Genomic DNA, 19,698 nt, shown 5'->3' with positions numbered 1-19,698 from the left:
TATTAAGTATGGATCACAGTAAAAACAAAAACAAAAAAAGTTTAAAAGCCACTGCCCTATGAGGCTGAATAATACTTGCTTGGGGGCTCCTGTGAACCTATCCATGTGTCTTTGGGAACATGTTCATGCCGAGTACAAAGGCAATTGGTTTGACCCTGAGCCACCATGGTTGTACCCTTCTATATGCAAAGGAGGATGAAGCATGTAGGAGGACCTCCTTAAACTGGTCTCCTGTCCACAACTAATGATGTGACACGGCGCAGGCCATTACATTTCATCCCTCCTCACCTATTAGAGCCAAAGGAAACATCCCTTCAAGAGGGTTAATCAATGCATTTGAGTTATGTGAGCAGCTTTAAATTCTTTGGAGAAAGATGTGTCAATGACACGGGATGGATACCGGATGACAAGGCATTTTGGGCTTCTCAAATATAGGTATTTGCATACATTTTAGAATGAACACTTTTGAAACTTATGTGACAAATGTTTTAGGTTTAGGAGTTGCAAGTTTAGGGGGATGAGCTACAGGAATAGGTCCCGAAGAGCCTCACAATGTCAGGGCAATCCTGTTCTCTTTGCCACAATGACTGTTTCAGAAATTGGCAAATGATCCAGCTTGACCCACTCATGTAACAGGAAGTGTGCTGAGGACGTTCAGGAGAGCAACTTCTTCACTGTTACAAAAGTGACCTTTATTTGCTTTGAACACTGCTGGATGTGGACATAACCATGTGACAGAGACTTGCAGAGAAGGGCGGAGCCTAGCCAACTGCAGAGAAATGATCAGAGACCTCCCTGAGCCACATCTAAATAAGCTATAACCCTTTGGACTACCTCAGTTTTGTAAGCTCGTAAAGCCGCCTTTTGAGTCCGATTTTTCATTTCAAAATCATCCAAACTGACACATACCTATCGATTTAATCTAGACTGAATCAACTTAGAGGAGAGAGCCCCTTGGTGCTACGTGAAATGAGTCATTTGAGGGGGCTGGCTACAATATGAAGAAGAAAACAGTGAGTATGTCGCAGGTAGAATCTCGGTCATTTGACACAGTAGAGAGTTCTGGAAAGTCAAAGCCCTCGAAATCATGTGAGTTCATTTAATTTAACTTAGTGTTAAGTGTTTGTACTTATACTTTAAAATAGTGTTAGATAAATTTTAATATAATTTTTTACCATTTTGCTGCATATTAATTTGTCTGTCTCATTTGAAACATAAGCATATCCTAAATTAAAGACATAACTTTGGAAGAAACCCATTTTTCACTTTTTATTTCTTGGGGCAAAGAGTAAGAATTAGACGTTCCTCTTCTGTTTCAGACTACTTCTGCTAACTGACCAACCGTACTAGTCACGTTTACTTCCCAATTTACATTTTTACCTTTAAAAACATTTTTGTTTAATTCGTTTGTTGTTTCAAGTTTTTATTTAATTTCTAGTTAGTTAACATATAGTGTAGTATTAGCTTCAGGAGTAGAATTTAGTGATTAGTCACCTATGTGTAACACCCAGTGCTTATCACAAGTGCCCTCCTTAATGCCCATCACCCATCTAGCCCGATTTTACCTTCTTGACCTCACACTGACCTTAATAAGGAAAGATGCTATGGTCAAACACTTAATTCTCATATACTTGCAACTGCAAGCTATAAATATACGGACTGCCCACATCCTTACCTCCGCATCTTCCAATTCAACATCTAAAAAGTCAAAATCCTTAAAAACGCCAAATTGTTGTTCACTGCTGTTGTCTTCCACGGCCACTTCTTCCTCTTGAATCATGTCTTCTGTTGCAGAAATTAGGCTGGTCTGTTGGTCACCAACTTCCAAATCCTCATTAGAAGAAAATACAACCTAAGGTCCAGCCAAAAAAAAAAAAAAAAAGGCCACCCGTCAGCATTGTCACTCTGCTCATGAGACACTGGTGCCCGAAGAGCCACCGCAGGCTTCATCTGTCAAAGAATTCAGAGCTTCAATCTGGTTTTCATGCTAAAGTCGAACTGGTGGAATACTTAATTAATGTAACTTCCAAGGACCATGGAGACCATATCTTTTTCATTCTTAGTTGATGCCATGAAATAAGGGAAGTTAGAAAAGGCAAGCAAGGAGGCAGAATAATTTCCATTTTTTTTTAATGGAGTAGTAACAGGATTTTTACAGCCTTTATGCATGCAATCATGATTACTCACGGATGGATTCTTTGGAAGGCCAGATTCTGGACCACAGAGAGAAAGCACATTCATTAGCTTTTCCCTTGTTCTTCGCTAAGGGGGGAAAAAATGCAAATGCTAGGATTACTGATAAGTAAGACAAATTCTCAAGCTGTCATACACACAACAAAATTGATTCTTCTGTAGATGTTCAGTTCTGATTTTTTTTTTTTTTTGTTTTTTAATGTACCTGTGATAACTGTGGCCTTTTCCAGCTAACAGGAACCAAGGCATTAGAATTAGAACCAGAAGAAGTAGAAGAAGTACTCCTAGTAACTGCAATAACTTTGGGTTTCCCATTTCTTCCAGCTGCACTATGCTGATCGCCATACTTATTTCCAATGATTGGTGTCTGCAGAGAAACAAAAAGGACAGTGTTTGACTGGGATATTTCACCATAAAGGGGTGAGTAGTGGATCTGTAAGGACTTTTTTTTTTTCTTTTTACAAACAACCAAAAAAAAAAAAAAAAAAAAAAAAAAAAAAAAAAAAAGCAAAGGAAGATACCAGCATAAAGTAGATGTTACAAAAATCAAATGGAATGATGTCTTTTAAAAAATTAATTGGGGCGCCTGGGTGGCGCAGTCGGTTAAGCGTCCGACTTCAGCCAGGTCACGATCTCGCGGTCCATGAGTTCGAGCCCCGCATCAGGCTCTGGGCTGATGGCTCAGAGCCTGGAGCCTGTTTCCGATTCTGTGTCTCCCTCTCTCTCTGCCCCTCCCCCGTTCATGCTCTGTCTCTCTCTGTCCCCAAAATAAATAAAACGTTGAAAAAAAAATTTTTTTTTAAAAATTAAAAAAATTAATTTATTTTTAAAAATTTGTTTGTTTATTTAAGTTATCTCTATACCCAGTGTGGGGCTTGAACTCACGGCCCCAAAATCAAGAGTTGCCTGCTTTGGGCGCCTGGGTGGCTCAGGTGGTTAAGCATCCGACTTCGGCTCAGGTCATGATGTCACAGTTTGTGAGTCTGAGCCCTGCATTGGGCTCTGTGCTGACCGCTCAGAGCTTAGAGCCTGCTTCAGATTCTGTGTCTCCCTCTCTCGCTGCCCCTCCTCTGCTCACACTGTCTCTCTCAAAAATAAATAAACATAGGGGCGCCTGGGTGGCGCAGTCGGTTAAGCGTCCGACTTCAGCCAGGTCGCGATCTCGCGCTCCGTGAGTTCGAGCCCCGCATCGGGCTCTGGGCTGATGGCTCAGAGCCTGGAGCCTGTTTCTGATTCTGTGTCTCCCTCTCTCTCTGCTCCTCCCCCATTCATGCTCTGTCTCTCTCTGTCCCAAAAATAAATAAAACGTTGAAAAAAAAAAGATTTAAAAAAAATAAATAAACATAAAAAAAAATTAAAGAGTTGCATACTTCCAATGAGCCAGTCAGGCACCACATGATGTCTTTTTTTTTTTTAATCAGGAGACTTCACTTCACTGAAAATGACTCCCTGAGAAGATGAGACAATCAGACAGCTCATTCCTATTTTATTATTATCTTCTTAAGTTTATTTATTTATTTTTTAAGTTTTCCTTATCTATTTAGAGAGAGAAAGCACAGGCAGGGAGGAGCAGAGAGGGGAGACAGAATCCTAAGCAGGCTCAGCGCCAACAGCACAGAACCCAACGTGGGGCTTGAACTCACGAACTGAGAAATCATGACCTGAGCTGAGATCAAGAGTCGGACGCCTAACTGACTGCACCACCCAGGTGTTTCTTAAGTTTATCTCTTTAGAGAGAGAGCATGAGTGGGGTAGGGGCAGAGAGAGAGGGAGGGAGAATTCCAAGTAGGCCGCATGCTGTCAGCACAGAGACTGATGCGGGGCTTGAACTCATGAACTGTGAGATCATCGCCTGAGCCAAGATCAAGAGTCAGATATTTAACCAACTGAACCGCCCAGGCGCCCCTACTTACTCCTATTTTAAATAGGGATCTGCTTTCTTTAAAAAAAAAAAACACACCATCTTCATGCCCCTCTTCAGGAAAGTAGCAACTTGGAATAAAATCTGGCACACCTTAGGTTGTTGGGTAAGAGGGGATGTTTGTTTCCTTTGCCTTCCTGTGGCTGCCTAGCACATACATTTCAGTCTCTTCTGAATAGACTGTGTGCTCTTCTCATTGCCATGCTGAAGTCGTCCTCTCCCCTGACCTAGGCCAGAGGCACTGATGGGCGATAGGTTTCTTTAGTCATCAACTGTGACCTTCCCACCAGCAGGGAAAACTACATCCACGGACTCGGTCGTGGTGAATGATTTGGCCATAAGAGTGTGGCTGTCAACAGGGTGACAAAAGACAAGAGGACTCTTCGAGACACTGAGACCTTCTACAACACCTCCATTGAGGAGATGCCCCTCAGTGTTGCTGACCTTATCTGAGGGGCTGTCCTGCGACCTAACCCTACCCGAGGTTCAGTCCTTAGGGGGCTGAAGAGCAGCAGGAACAGGGAGGGAAGGGAGCCTAAGGATGGACTTCTCATTTTTCCCCCTTTGACTAAACATCACTTTTTGAGGCAAAAAAACCACAAAACAAAACCAGAAACAAAAACAAAAATCCACCACCTTCATATCCCCCACCATGATTATGAAATATATCCTCTTTGAAAGCTCAGAAAATATTAAAGTGATTTAAAACAAAAAACAAAAAACAAAAAACCACCTGTCATCTTACCACTCAGATTTAATCTATTACCATTTTGGTGTTTTTTCAATGCATACTGTTCTATGTGCTTCAGTAATGTGCTTTTGCAAATATTCAAGCTGGGTAACAACTCCAAAGAGGAAGGGATCTATGTAGCTTCTCCCTACAAATCTGATGCGTAACATTTCCAAGTTTGTTTCGGTAAAAATTCTATGCTCATCCACAATTCATCTGATTTTATTCTGGCTTTGTGAAGCATCTTGAATTTACATCTGAAAATCATATTCAAGCTCGTTTGCATGTCACACGGTTCCTTTATGACGTGGTTCCTGCTGCTCTCCCTAACCTCGACGTCTATCACACCCACCCTCACTTTACACTCCAGCAAACCTGCACTTGCTATTGTGTTCCAAACACACCTTGCCTTTAGGGACCTGTGTTTTGGCACATGCTGGCCCCCCCCCCCCCCCCGGGGTGGGGTATTCACCAACCAAACCCATGGTCATCTTTTAATGGGGACTCCAGACCTCCAAGGAGGCCTTCTGTGACGCCACACATCTGGGTAATTATACTTGGACATTTGCCATGTGTTGGTGATTTGTTTACGTGGCTGTCTTCCCTAGTGCACATGAGTCCCCTAGACCTTGTGCGATTCATCTCTGCTCCTCTACTCCAATGCCTATACACAGCAGGTACTTAGTAATCTTTGAAGCAACAAATTGAAATTAAGTATATCAAGTGTTTTTGAGAATTCTTATCACTGCTTTAGACAAGATAATTAAGTTACAATTTCTGACTCAGAAGACACAGGAAAGCCCGGTTTCTTTATCAGATTCTTATACTATGTGCTTCAGGACAGAAATTCTGATATTAACTAAAAAATTAGCAACAAACATAGTTTCTATCTAAAAAACACAACCCATAAAGATTTGGATAAATTCGAACACCAAGACTGAACAGCAAAACATTTTTTAAATCTATATGATTCTAATCAATAATATTAAAGAAATTAGGTCTTCCATTTTTATCTTTCTCAACTTCCCTGCAATCGTTGTTCAGTAACTTCATTCTCGAAAAACTGGTCATTCTGAAAACCATCCCTTCTCTTTTCATTTTCTCTGCAACTGCCTAGAGACATGCCAACATGACCTTTTAATTATTCTAACAGATTCCTTATTGACTTTCCTCCTCTCCACCTGGTCTATTTTTCCATCCTGGTCTATTTTTTCCATCCTGTTGCCAGAGTAAACTTCCCCAAATGCAAATCCTACAATTTCCACTCCAGTTAAAAATCCTTTAAGAGTTCCCACTGCTTCAAGATAAAACCATCCTGTTATGATGCATGCAAGATCCCTAGTGATCTTGCCTTTTCCTCTGCCTTCGGCTTCATCTACCATCATACTCTACACTTGCATTCTCTATAGTCTGTGCTCAAGATATGGTACAAATTGGAAATTTCCAGAATACCATGCTTTCTCACACTACGAGGCTTCATTCACACATGCTGCTTTTTCCTGCATTAATCTCCTGTTCCCAAGCTTCCATATATGCTTGCCTAGGGCTACTTTATCTTTCAACACCACATCAGGTTAGAGGTACACGCTGTATCTTCCTACAGTACTTTTAACTTACTTCCAGCTAAAGCACTTATCACAATGTTTATTTACCCACTGACCCAAGAGATTGTATGCTTCCCAAGGACAGGCCTTTTTACCACCCCCACCCCAATTTCAAAGCACCTATCACAACGTCTCCTACTGAGTATGCGCTTAATCAATGCTTGTCGGATGAGTGAGTAAATGAACAAATGAAAATTTCAAATAGAGCACCTTACCTCAGATATATCAAAATGAAAATCTAAGGTCTTCCCAGGCAACTCCTTGGAGACATTATTAAAAATCTTGGTGAAGGATATTTCAGGAGAACCTAGATCTCCTCCATAGGTCTTGGGGATATCGTTGGGCACAACGAGACTTGCAGAGCGAGAGACCACCAGTTTTAATATGTTAAGGGCTTCCTTCCAATAAGGACTCTGTTTTCAAAAAAAATAATGCACATATAAAAAGTATAAATATATATTTAAGAACCAAAATTTAGTGTACACTGTAGACAATGAAAATATTATTTCTGCAAAAACTTCTGTAAATCATTCGCTTTTACTTTCAGGTCCTTAGCAGAGGATCTGAGTTACGAAAGTTAAGAAAATTATTATTTCTACTGTCAGATTTTTGAGACATCCTATACGTTACAACGCTACCAATTCAGAATTGGTATTGCATTTCTCCTAATCGGTGCTTCACAAATATTAATTTAATTTAGGAAGTCTAATAGAGTAATCTGGCAGTAGGTTAAACAAAGGGGTTGTATGTACGTGAACTTTCTAGATAAATGAAGTTTATGCTTTCAGACTCTAAACTTTAAATAAGTCTCTTTTGAAGTCTTGGAGGCAAATAATTTTTATTTATTTATTTTTTAACGTTTATTTATTTTTTGAGACAGAGAGAGAGACAGAGCATGAACGGGGGAGGGGCAGAGAGAGAGGGAGACACAGAATCGGAAGCAGGCTCCAGGCTCTGGGCCATCAGCCCAGAGCCCGACGCGGGGCTTGAACTCACGGACCGCAAGATCGTGACCTGAGCTGAAGTCGGATGCTTAACCGACTGAGCCACCCAGGCGCCCCAAGGCAAATAATTTTTAATGCCTACTTTCTTTTTCAGACACAAAAATATTTAAAAAACTAAAAAGAATTTAGATTTTTTTCTCCATGACCCAAGCCCAAATCTGAAGGGTAGGATCGGAATGATTCCTAATTTTGATTCATCATTACATCTAAACTGATGTTCTCAGGAGTTACTGAGTTGTATAGGGTGAGTTTTTTCCCCCTACACATATGGTGGCTATGTTCTTTGAGTTATTTTTCTGCTTTCAGTTTTTGTGTATTTCAACCAACATAATTTAAAATGATTTACATGGCAGATGTACCTGTAAATATTAAATAATTAATGTTTATCCTGTTAACGGTGATAATGTTAATATGGTTATATTATTTTAAAAGTCCTTATCTTTTAGAGAAACTTAAAAATTATGTATGAATAAAATGGTATGATGTCTGGGATTTGCTTCAACATAATCCGGAGGGGTAACAGGAGTGAGGAGAATAGAAATGAAACAGAATAATGAGTTGATTGTTGAGCTGTGTGATGGGTACAAAAGGAAGCATTCATTACATATTCTATTTTTATATTTATTTGAAATTTTCTACAGTAAAAAGGTTTTTAAAAAGCTAAAAAAAAGATGTACTTGTAGAGAAGAAAAATCAATTTCTAATAAAGAATTTACAGTATTTTTCTGCCATCTGTTGAAAAGCATACATGTCAAAAGACCTTTTTTTCTGATTTATGGTAACATAATCACATCTCAACCTTGTGCTATACATATTGTTTCACAGCTGACCATTCTGTCAACGACCAAAAGTAAGTGAAAAATCTTTAGCAGAACTGAGTTATCCAATATGTTTAATAACCTCTTGATATGAAGACACCTAAAGCACAAAATATTTAATAAATATAAAAATGTCCACATAGATTGTGACATTTTAAGTACATCATTTTTTTTTTTAACGTTTTATTTATTTTTGAGACAGAGAGAGACAGAGCATGAACGGGGGAGGGGCAGAGAGAGAAGGAGACACAGAATCGGAAGCAGGCTCCAGGCTCTGAGCCATCAGCCCAGAGCCCAATGCGGGGCTCAAACGCACGGACCGCGAGATCGTGACCTGAGCCGAAGTCGGCCGCTTAACCGACTGAGCCACCCAGGCGCCCCAAGTACATCATTTTTTTAAAGTAGTTTATATTTAACAAAGTTATGACTAAGTAGACATCATCATTTTTTTCTGACAGAAATAATTAGAAGCTCTCGGCATTGCAAAAAGCTAAAACTTTTTCAGAGATGTTTCTATAAAGTATATTGGTAGTTGTGCCAAAAGATTATCAGGAGGAGCTCCATTCTGTGAAATGTTTAATGTCTGAATAAAGCAGATGTCACTTAACCATGATGACCTGTCAGCTAAATATGACTTCGGTTCACACAAGAGTAGAAAATAAATTTGGGTCAACATTTTGAAATTAGGAGATTTTACAGAAAAACCCACATTTCCAGTTTCTCTTTAAAAGTTAGAAGTTCTGGCTGCCCTGGATTCTGTATTCCAACATGGCAGCCAGGAGGGGAAGCTAAGTTGTGCTGTTCCTTTTAGATGGGGAGTGTGCCTTCACTTAGTCAGAAATCTATGCCCTCATATGGTTACTTGCTTGCCCAGTGGACACGTGAGCTTGTGGTTCTGAATATAAAATAATGCATCTGCATTTTTTTAAATTAGTAATTCAATGTGGTGTGTGTCTCTATGGGAGACCCAGCAAATACTTGATGAGTTAACTTCTTATACCTTAAGAAGAAAAGAAAAATGTGCTTTAGAAAAAAATACATACAATTGTTATTTGGTGAAGCCTCTCATTCAGAGAGAAGATAGAGAAAATAAACAGGGTCACCAAAGAATTTTAACGTTATTTGCATTCACTGATCTTCAAGGGAATATAAAAGGAATCTGGATTACTGAATGGAATAATGGAAACCAATAGCATTTTATTACTTTCAGATATGGGCTAAGACAAATTCATCGCTAACCAAGTATTTCCATTTGTAAGTTTTGCTTTCTTGAACGCAAATATAACTGGGGTAGAAACAAAAATCTTAATCTGTTAAGGCTCTTAAAGAGTTTGCTCTCTTTGATAAGTTGTATCCACAACACTGCTCTGCTCAGCAAGACTTTTCTTAATAGATAATTCAAAGGTGAAATTCAGTACAGACCAGACTGACTTACCATCATTTACATGGTTTAAACCAAGTCTGATTTCCTACTTTCTAAGTATCTGGGCTCCTTCTATCACACACAGAAAATACCTCTAAAATACAGACTCTACAAAGAGCTCTTCTGTTTCTAAACGTAGTACCTGTTCATTATTAGAATCTGGTTAGTAGCGGGTACAGAAGAGTCACAAGTATACTGTCCAGAGGTGATGACAGCTGCCACTCACGTACATTCTTTCCAGCCACTACTGACATGTGTATTCAGAGATGTAACGATTAATCAAAATTGGAAATCACACCAATCCTGCCATTCCGAGTTTGCTTTTTGTCACTTACATGAAGAACATTTTTTCCATGTCATAAGTGTTCCTGGAAACATGACTTAGGGACTAACTACTTCCCTATTCTTGGACCTTTCAAGTGTTTGTTTTTTTTTTTTTTTTTTTTATGATCATAGGATTGTTTTACAAGGAATTCTATACATAAATTTTGTGGTCACTCACCTGTACATATTTACCAATAATCTTTATGATCTCCAGATTAAACTGCTTGACCGGGGCAGCAGAGAGGTCAATATGGCTCAAAAGACTATAGATGATCTGTAGTAATGACTGCTGCATGCTGGACAATCCTTTCTCTAACAGCTAAAAGTAATATAAAGAGTATAATTTCATGAGGTTAAGGAAAATTCAGTATTTATATTTATGATGCTGAAAAACAGAATAGATTTAATCCATGATTTTATGGTTAGATGATCAGAAATCCAGAGACTAATAAATAACAAAGGTAAAAGACAGTGTCTTATTACCATCACTTGTCCTCGGTTCAGAAAGGATCAATAGATAATTATTTTTATCTTAATCTTAGTGTTTTCCTTCATTTCCTGAGCTAATTTGAGTTAAACACCACTTATTCTAGGTTAAGAAAAAAACCATCATACCACCATCACCAAAGAATAACTATCCCCAAACCATTCATAACAGCCACTTGTTAACTATGTGATCTCAGACAAGTTTCTTAACCTCTGAGCCATGATTTTTTTTTAAATAATAATCACACTATCTACTTTATATTGTTTTCAGGACGATTAAATATATGTGGTTCTAAATATACACAACTAGTTTCAGTACTGTTGTTAGGAATAATTTCAGAATTAACAATAATAATAAAACAAGGAGAGTAACATTTGGGGCAAAGCATTCTCTCTATAGAGTGAAAAAATGTCACCATACGAGGTATATACAGGCTGTCCTGTGCCAGTTCCAGACTTCATGACCCCATGATTGGAGAAGCAGTGCTACCTTAGTGGTGAGCTTGATGGTGGCACCAACGTGAAGCTGCTCTAAGGAGCATAAACTCAAAGCCGATAAGAACAGGCTTAGGAAGTTGCCCTTGGTTTTATGTTGGCTATTGTCCTAAGGGTGTAAGATAAACCTAGAGACCTGTATTTATTCAGGTTAGAAAGCTGTCACACAGTTCACATCGTCAGTTCACCTTTTTTTTTTTTTAAGATTTTTTATTTTTTTAAAGTAATCTCTATACCCAACGTGGGCCTCGAACTCACAAACCCGAGATCAAGAGTTGCGTGCTCCACTTACTGAGCCAGCCAGGCACCGCTCTCTGCCATCATCAGCTTTCTTAAATGTAAGGTTGATGGGAGCAAACCTATGAAACCAACACCTTAAAAATGCACACCAGTCCGAAACTGGTTTTTATGATAGTCCTAAAGCATTCTGTGTTCTATATCAACATCAGGGATATAGCTGTTAAATAGTGTTTTCAGCCATATTTAAAATACCTATTGAGTTATGAATAATTTTTTAAGTTTATACAGTGTTTTAGGGTTAATTTTTAGAGGTCAGTTTTTAAAAAGGAAGGTATCACTTTATTATAAGCTGACAAAAATTTTTAGTGAGTAGGAATTTCTTCCTTTTGAGATTCTTTGTGGATTATCTACTCAATAATTTATTTTTTAGGCATGAAGTTACTTTCTCACCAATCAAATTAACTTTTTCAAAAAAATGTTCATTTCTTTTGAGAGACAGAGTGCATGCGAGCAGGGGTATAGAAAGTGAGGGAGAGAGAGAATCCCAGGGAGGCTCCATGCTTAGCCTGGAGTCAAATGTAGGCCTTGATCTCGTGACTGGGAGATCACGACCTGAGCCGATATCAAGAGTTGGCTGCTCAACCAACTGAGCCACCCAGGCACCCTGATATTAACTTTTTATGATATTGTAGGGCTAGTGTTTTTGTAATTCCATCTTTAGCCACTCAAATCATATCTTAGATCAGGTAGCAAACATATTATCAAAATAAGAACTTACCCAGCAAAAATGCCTTTTGCACGCTGTTTTATTCTAGATAGGATTTCACAGTCAAGAACTAATTTTTCACAAACAAAAAATTATAACCATTCTCTAGGATCAAGACTCCTGAAAACCCATTTCTTAGTTGAAATAAAGGTGTAGTTTACATTATTTTGAGTTTTATGTCACTTAAGGACAGTGAATATGAAAATATATTTAAGTGTTAATATATTTATTTAATATTTTAAATAAAAGGTAAAGTTTATCTTATTTTGAGTTGATATCACTTGAGGACAGTGAATGAGAAAATAAACACTGAAAATGAAAATTAAAACAAAAAAACCCTTTATACTTGAAAGTATGCTTTATACTTTCTTTATACTGGAAAGGAATTACCCATATTTTACTTTTAAAAAATGTTATCTGTATTCACTTTCAAACACAATTTAAAGATTAATTAGTATCAGTACTGCTTCTAGAAATAAATCTACGTGAAAATTTTGCCACAGTTAAAAAAAATTACATTTTTTTTTTTTTTGGATAAATTTACCTCTGCAAGATAAGTCACAAGATTAAATGTAGTATCTGAGAAGGAATCATGCAGATATCTACATACTACGTTGATCCAGTTAGAACAGTCTCTGGAATATGTGTGTGTACTATACAAACTCATCATGTGAGCCAGATTGACCAGCGCTGGGCATTTCTCTTCTGCACACACCTAAAAAACAAAGAAAATAGTGTCATTCACCCCAAATAAAGGCAATTTAAGGTTTAAACTTGATTTTATACTAAATGTATTTATTTAAAAATTTAGAGGTAGGTGTTGAAGCTTTAATGCATTTTATTTTAATCCAGTAGAAAAGTTAAATAAGAGAGGACAAGAAAAGAGGAAAAAAAGCACAAGGTATTCCTGAGGCTCTGTAAAACTGCCTTTGGTAAAACCCCTACATAGTTTTGTAAATGCTACATATCATTTTATAACTGTTTTGTAAAATCCCTGCATGGTTCAGTGCACAATACCGGAACAAGCAGTCTCCACTGAGGAGTTTGCAGCCAGGTTGGGACCAGCCCCAGACCTTCCCTTCCCTGTGCCCCCCTCCCCACCCCTTCAGGGGAGCAGTCAACTGCAGAGCCACTCACATGTGTGACATATTCAAAAGACTCTACGGGAGCTCTGATAGAGCTAAGTCCTGCACCTGCAGTGAATGACAGACAACCTGTAGGATAGACCCCAAACTGCTCTTCAGGAAATAAGCTCCTAAGGTCCTTGGCCAGTAATTTAATGTCACTTCAAAATGTATTGACCTCCTAGAATTTGTTTGATACAACATTATGGAAACTGAATCCATAAATGTTTGTGGGGGATGCCTGGGTGGCTTAGTCGGTTGAATGTCCAACTTCGGCTCAGGGCGTTCATGGGATCGAGCCCAATATCACACTTTGCGTTGACAACGTGGAGCCTGTTTGGGATTTTCTGTCTCTTCCTCTCTCTGCCCCTCCCCTGCTCATGCTTGCTCTGTCTCTCTCTCAAAAATAAACATTAAAAAACAAAAATGTTTGGGAGGATCTTACTGATCACATGTACCTTGTTTGCTTGTTCCCTGAGTTACTGGTGAGGATGTTCCTTAGTCTGCTCTGGGGGGCACCTGAATAATGCAGAACTGGGGAAAGGGCCACACTACTCTTCCATTCCCACCTATCACAGAGCTGTCCCTGAAATACCATCTACTTTTCCGTTTTTCGTTTTCCTCATTTATTCTACCATCTAATTGATGTTTTGTTATGTATTTTCACAAACCTAGAACATTTATTTATTTATTTAAAAATTTTTTTATGTTTATTTATTTTTGAGAGAGACAGAGTGCAAGCAGGGGACGAGCAGAGAGAGGGAGACACAGAATCCGAAGCAGGCTCCAGGCTCTGAGCTGTCAGCACAGAGCCCAACGCAGGGCTGGAACCCACAAGGGTGAGATCATGACCTGAGCTGAAATCGGAGGCTCAACTGACTGAGCCACCCAGGCACCCCAAACCTAGAGCATTTATTAAAGAAAAGTATGGTTGACCCTTCAACAACATGGGATTTAACTGTGTGGGTCCACTTATATGTGGATTCTTTTAGGTAAGTATAGTACAGTACTGTAAGCCTATTTTCTCTTCTTATGATTTTCTTAGTAACATTTTCTTTGCTCTAGCTTACTTTATTGTAAGAATACAGTATACATATAGTATACAAAATATGTGTTAATTGACCTGTTTGTGTTATTGGTAGGGCTTACAGTCAACAGTAGGATATTAGTAATTATGTTTTGGGGGAGTAAAAAGTCATATGTGATTTTCAACTGTGCAGGGGGGGAGGGTTGGTGCCCATAACCCCTGTGTTGTTCAAGGTCAACTGTAGAAAATTACCTTTTAAAATACATATATTTTTCAATTTTCAGATGAATATAACTATTACTTTGATTCATCATGAGGACATTATCATTGGATAGACCTGAAATATGAAGATATGTAAGGCTGTGAAGACCACGAAAAGTAACTTAAAAGCTGCTTAATAAAATTATTTAAAGTAGTTGGCTTCATGTATTACCCTTTTACCTATAAAACATACACTAGGAAGAAAATAAATTTGTTTCTCATTTGTATTTCAAAATATAATTAATCATCTATTTTTTTTTAAATCACATAATTTTATCATTTTACAATTTGTTATTTTTTAGGAATAATTTTTGTATTTTAAAATAAGTTCTTTTTGATTTTTTTTTTTACAAAAAGAGAATGTGAGCAGGGAGAGGGGCAGAGGGAGAGACAGAGAATCATAAGCAGGGCTCCATCCCACGGACCCAGGGATCATGCGTGACCTGAGCCAAAATCAGGAGCTGGATGCTGAACCGACTCAGCCGCCCAGGTGCCCCATTAAAGTAATTTCTGTAAAGTAAAATTTTAAAGTGTGTATCTTCCTGAAAAATTCTTCTAGGATTCTTATGTTCTTAAAAAAATAGGTTTTTAAAGCATGATCTTTTTATTTGTTTAATCTCTACATGCTATGGGGGGCCTGAACTCAAGACCCCAAGACAAAGAGTTGCATTAAAGCATGATTTTTAAAAACCTTTAATTGAAAAGGAAGAAAATTCCTAGGAATGTATGCTGTGTAATTTTAAAGAAAATGGCTAAATCTGGATTTAATTTTGGAAACTTTGAATTACCAGGTTAAAATATGACTTCAAAAGACTGTCTTATAAGCAAACATTTTTAGCATACTATTTTTTGCCATAATGAATAGCTTAAAAGGACAATATTTGTCCTAAGTGTTGCCTCGCTTTGAAATCCTGTGCTCTCCAAGGGCACAAACAGAACTAGGGATATTTGCATAATGAGGAAGCACATAATGGCAGAAAATTGCTCTCAACAGTTTAAGTGAGAGAATAATTAAGGAATCCATTTAATTCACATCCTGCAGGTTGCTGAAAGCCGAGGGAAGGAACCTTTGTGTGCTGCTCAACAGGAAGAAAACAGACTTAACGACAATTTATGACGCACACAAAGCCATGTTTGATTTCTTAGAAACAAAAAGGTATCTGGGACTTTCCTGTGCTTTGCCCTGGTCAAGACGGCAGAGGCCTGACCCCCTGAGGGGTGCCCACATCCTTCGGGCTGGGCTGGGCTGAGTTCTTCTCTTATGCCAGCATTCAGCAGGAAGTTCTCAGACGGGAAGTGTCACCTGCCATTCTAAATGCTCCTACTCTACTTCCCTGATGATAGGATTCATGCTTTTTATTTTTTGAAATCCCAAAGTAAGCCAATATACTTTTTTCCCCTTTATATGTTCTTTCTTATCTCTCGTGAAAAAAAAAATACATCTTTACAACATTTTTCTAGTGATGTATCATTAGGATACTAAAAGGAAAGGTATTATTAATAAATTATTTTGTACCACTTTCAGACCTCATTATGCAAATATGTGTTGTTGGGTGTTTAGGGCAATCCTTTTCAAAATTAAGATGTTTCCACTAACTATAATAATGGCTCTTTTTTTTTAAAATACGTGCTTTTAAAATGATTATGTTAAAAATCTCTCCCTATCTAATTTAGAAATTTACTGAGGGATGGATTCAACAGCATATTTTATTACATATGATCTTGCCACTTATTAAATATTATCTATCAAGATAACAAAAGGGTTCTAGTTTTGTGACTCTTAATGTGATTAATTGGGCTGGGATAACCCAGGGAGAAATCTGCACTTACCAGTCATGGGATTTGGGCACTGGAGAAGTGGGTGTTTTACCTGGCTTTCTGCATGCTTGCTCTTTCCCCTTACTGCGGTGTTACTTTTGTTAAATAACCCTCAGCTTTTAAAGGGCTGCTTATAGAAAAAGCTCTTCCAGAGAATTTTACTTGCTTATTCCCTTCTGTTGAAGATTTCTCTGCTTTTCCTCCCCCTGCTTTAGCTAGGTTATCTTATACTGCTATCTTATACTCCTCTCCCCCAGTTCACTTAATTTCCTGCTGTATGTACAGGACTTGTAAATTTATAGAACTCCTTATAACTGTCTATATTTTCAGTTGTTAAAGCCTTTTTTCCTAAGACTCATTAACTGACAAAAAAAGAAGAAAGAAAGAAAGAAAGAAAGAAAGAAAGAAAGAAAGAAAGAAAGAAAAAATTAAGAATTAAGTTTAAGCAGAAGGCAAGTTATTTGGGTTATTTTTCTTGAGAGGAAATTATTTTTATTTTTATTTTTTTTTTAATTTTTGTTTTCAACGTTTATTTATTTTTGGGACAGAGAGAGACAGAGCATGAACGGGGGAGGGTCAGAGAGAGAGGGAGACACAGAATCGGAAACAGGCTCCAAGCTCTGAGCCATCAGCCCAGAGCCCGACGCGGGGCTCGAACTCACGGACCGCGAGATCGTGACCTGGCTGAAGTCGGACGCTTCACCGACTGCGCCACCCAGGCGCCCCGAGAGGAAATTATTTTTAAAGATCATCTTTTTTAAAAGTATGATCAAGAGCTCTAACACTTTCGAGCAAATGTTAACAGATGACTTAAAAATAGCTACGTTCCTGTTTCAGAAACAATGGGAGGGAAAGAGCCAAATAAGGAAGGGGAAAGGATGAAGCCAGCAAAGAGAGACGAAGAGAATGTTTAAAGAAAAAAAAGGCAAAAATAAAAGAGGAGAGAACTTTCGGAGCCACAAAATGTGTTTTGCCCTCTTCTTCTCAGGGCCTTTGCACATGCAATTTCTCATGCCTGGAAAACAACTACCCTCGGCCCTGTCGTTCCTTGTTTCTCATCCAGGGATCTTAGTTTGGTTACTCCTATTCAGTCTGCAGTGTCGGCTTTGAGAGGATTTCCTCTAGGCGGACTGTTGCTTTCTGTGCCCCGAGAGTACTGTCCTTTCACTGCACTTATCAGACAGACTCTATGGCCCCTGTCTACTATTATACCCCTAGTGTAAGGCCCACAGGGGCAAGTACTCTGTCTGCTTTGATTATCACTGCATTTCTGGCACCTGACCCAGTGCTCAGCAAATATCTGGTGGTGAACAAAGGGATGAATTGGAAACTGATAGAGAAGCAGAAGACAAAAGTAGGGAAAGGGAACCGAAAAAGACTCAGACTCAGCGGAGCTTTACTCTAAACAAATAATTTTATTCACTGTGATTTGAACAGTGGTAGCTTACATCATGACTGCAAAACTCCTTTATATGGAGGAAAAGAATAAAAAGATGTGAAATTCACAGCGGAAGTGACGGTAAAAGATTTTTAAGAGATTCCCCCCTTTAAGGTAAACTCCAGAGAAATTTCCCGCTAGCGTTTATCTTTCAGCGTAACATTTGCTTACCTTTGCTATTCGACTAGCTGTTTCTTTGCAAAACTGAGTTGGGCTGTCAAAATGCTGGATTAAGTGAGGCAATAAGCAAAGGATGTTAAGAGGAAAGCCTATCAAAAAAAAAGCAAACAATAACCAATTTTTATTGCACATTATTTAAAAAATTCAAGGTATTTTTTTTTAATGGTTCACGGAAACCATTTTCTTTTTATTTCCTGGAGTGCCTGATCTTCTAAATGCTTTCTTTCTTTTTTTTTGCTTTTACCAAAGAATTTAAGCTATCTCACATATTAAAAACAACAACAACAACAACAACAACAATAACAACAACAGCGGCAGCAGCAACCCATGATTGTTTGTGGAAAAGCAGAAATTAGAGTTCAAAACAAATGATTAGTTTACATTTCACTACACTAGAAAGCAGAGAGCTGGTGCAATTCTGTTAACATCACCTGACAACTGGGAAGGATCCACCAACGTGTGCTTGGAGACGGCGATGAGTTTACTGAGGAGGTGCACGGTCATCTCTTGTGTAGATACTGAGGTAAAACCCTTAAGGAAGAGCTGCTGAAGGCCTGGGAAGTTACTCCATTTCAATTTGCTTTGTACATTTTCAATCTTCTCTCGACTCTCTGATTTATCCAAAGGCAAATGGATAAGCAGTTTGTTGAGAAGCCTGAGAGCCAGGAGGTATTCATATTCGTAATCCGATTCTAATAGCGATGCTGCTATCCAAAAAATGGTGGCCATCAAGTTGGCAGGCTCAGTAGGGGACTGCACGTCATACATGCCTTTCTCTCGCAGGGAGGAAAGGCTTCTAGTCCTTGCTAAACTATTGCTATGGTTTATCCGTCCATCCATTATGTCCAGTGTGTTACTCCTCCGCCGGTCACCTCTTCGGTCACCAATTAAACTTAATCTCAAAGAGTTACTTCTTGCATTACTGTTATATCCCAAATAACTGCTGCTGTTAATGGGACTTGTGCTTAGATTGAGTTGTCCAGTGCTTTTCCTGTTAGCTGCATACTTGTTTCCCATTAGAGGATCATGGTATGAGGTTCTTTACAAAGAAAATAAAAAAAAAGAAAGGAAAATAAATGCATGTACAATCGCTTCTTTGGCTACATTATTTACTCTCAAAGACACTGAAAAAAAACAGTAACTGTTACCAGGACAAATTATGTTTCAGTATCTGACTTCGCTTCATCAAATTTCAGCCCTTTCCTCCATATTAAAGCAAAATGTTCAACAGTCTCTTTCCTACTGTGGCCAACTGCTTCCTGTGAGTTGGACGGCGTTTGATTTGAAGTGAAAATTCTGCTACCGTTATCACTGACCACCTTCAGCTCTGGGATTTAGCGAACATTACATCCAAAGCAGACCTCATTTGTCTTCTCCCCAAACTTGATGGTCCCCATATCCTTATTTCTGTTAATGCACACTCTTTACCCGCCCCCCCCGGCCCCCAAATCAAGCTCAAAAATGTATGTTTGATTTCTCCTCCCTCACATCCAATTATCACAGATTTAAAAATAATGACAGAATGCTTCCTGTATGTGCCAGGAGTATGGAAAAGCTAGGAATACTGAAGTCTGCTGGGGGAGATGGGTATGTAAAACTTTACTGCTTGTTACTTGCTTTATTCAAATATGAAGAAAACACCGTGGGAACCCCCAAAATGGAGTAAGTATAGCGCTGCCCTCGGGGAGTTAGAAGCATCCGAGATGGGTCTTGAAGGATAAATCGATTCAGGAGGTGCAAGGAAGAGAAAGCTGGAGGAGAGGAGCAATTTGTGGAAGGTGTGAGTCAGGAGGGGGCCGGCCTGCTGTGGGGCAAGGGGATGTCGAGCGCAGCGGGAACGGAGCCG

At 38.7% G+C, this 19,698-nt stretch overlaps 1 protein-coding gene and 1 non-coding gene across 12 annotated transcripts in view; one reads left to right on the top strand and one right to left on the bottom strand.

Moving 5' to 3' along the window:
• The window catches only part of FRYL (FRY like transcription coactivator), a 274,545-nt gene that overhangs the window by 32,080 nt on the left and 222,767 nt on the right, over positions 1–19,698 (bottom strand). For all 11 annotated transcript variants that reach the window (XM_040484078.1, XM_040484071.1, XM_040484087.1 and 8 more), the window contains 8 exons: positions 18,284–18,891; positions 17,844–17,941; positions 12,549–12,719; positions 10,196–10,336; positions 6,664–6,861; positions 2,399–2,560; positions 2,188–2,262; positions 1,676–1,852 (listed from right to left, as the gene is read on the bottom strand). In XM_040484078.1, the coding sequence (XP_040340012.1) occupies positions 1,676–1,852; positions 2,188–2,262; positions 2,399–2,560; positions 6,664–6,861; positions 10,196–10,336; positions 12,549–12,719; positions 17,844–17,941; positions 18,284–18,891 (1,630 nt within the window). The remainder of the gene's footprint in view (positions 1–1,675; positions 1,853–2,187; positions 2,263–2,398; positions 2,561–6,663; positions 6,862–10,195; positions 10,337–12,548; positions 12,720–17,843; positions 17,942–18,283; positions 18,892–19,698) is intronic.
• On the top strand, positions 4,157–4,270 carry LOC121040468 (small nucleolar RNA SNORA67). The gene has a single exon (XR_005795314.1). It is a non-coding gene; the product is annotated as a small nucleolar RNA SNORA67 (small nucleolar RNA).

This window comes from Herpailurus yagouaroundi, unplaced genomic scaffold (genome assembly GCF_014898765.1).
Source record: "Herpailurus yagouaroundi ecotype Mexico unplaced genomic scaffold, PumYag 28, whole genome shotgun sequence".
Lineage (NCBI taxonomy): Eukaryota > Metazoa > Chordata > Mammalia > Carnivora > Felidae > Herpailurus > Herpailurus yagouaroundi.
Note: the sequence above shows the minus strand (reverse complement) of the source record. Positions and strands in the feature narration are given on the sequence as shown.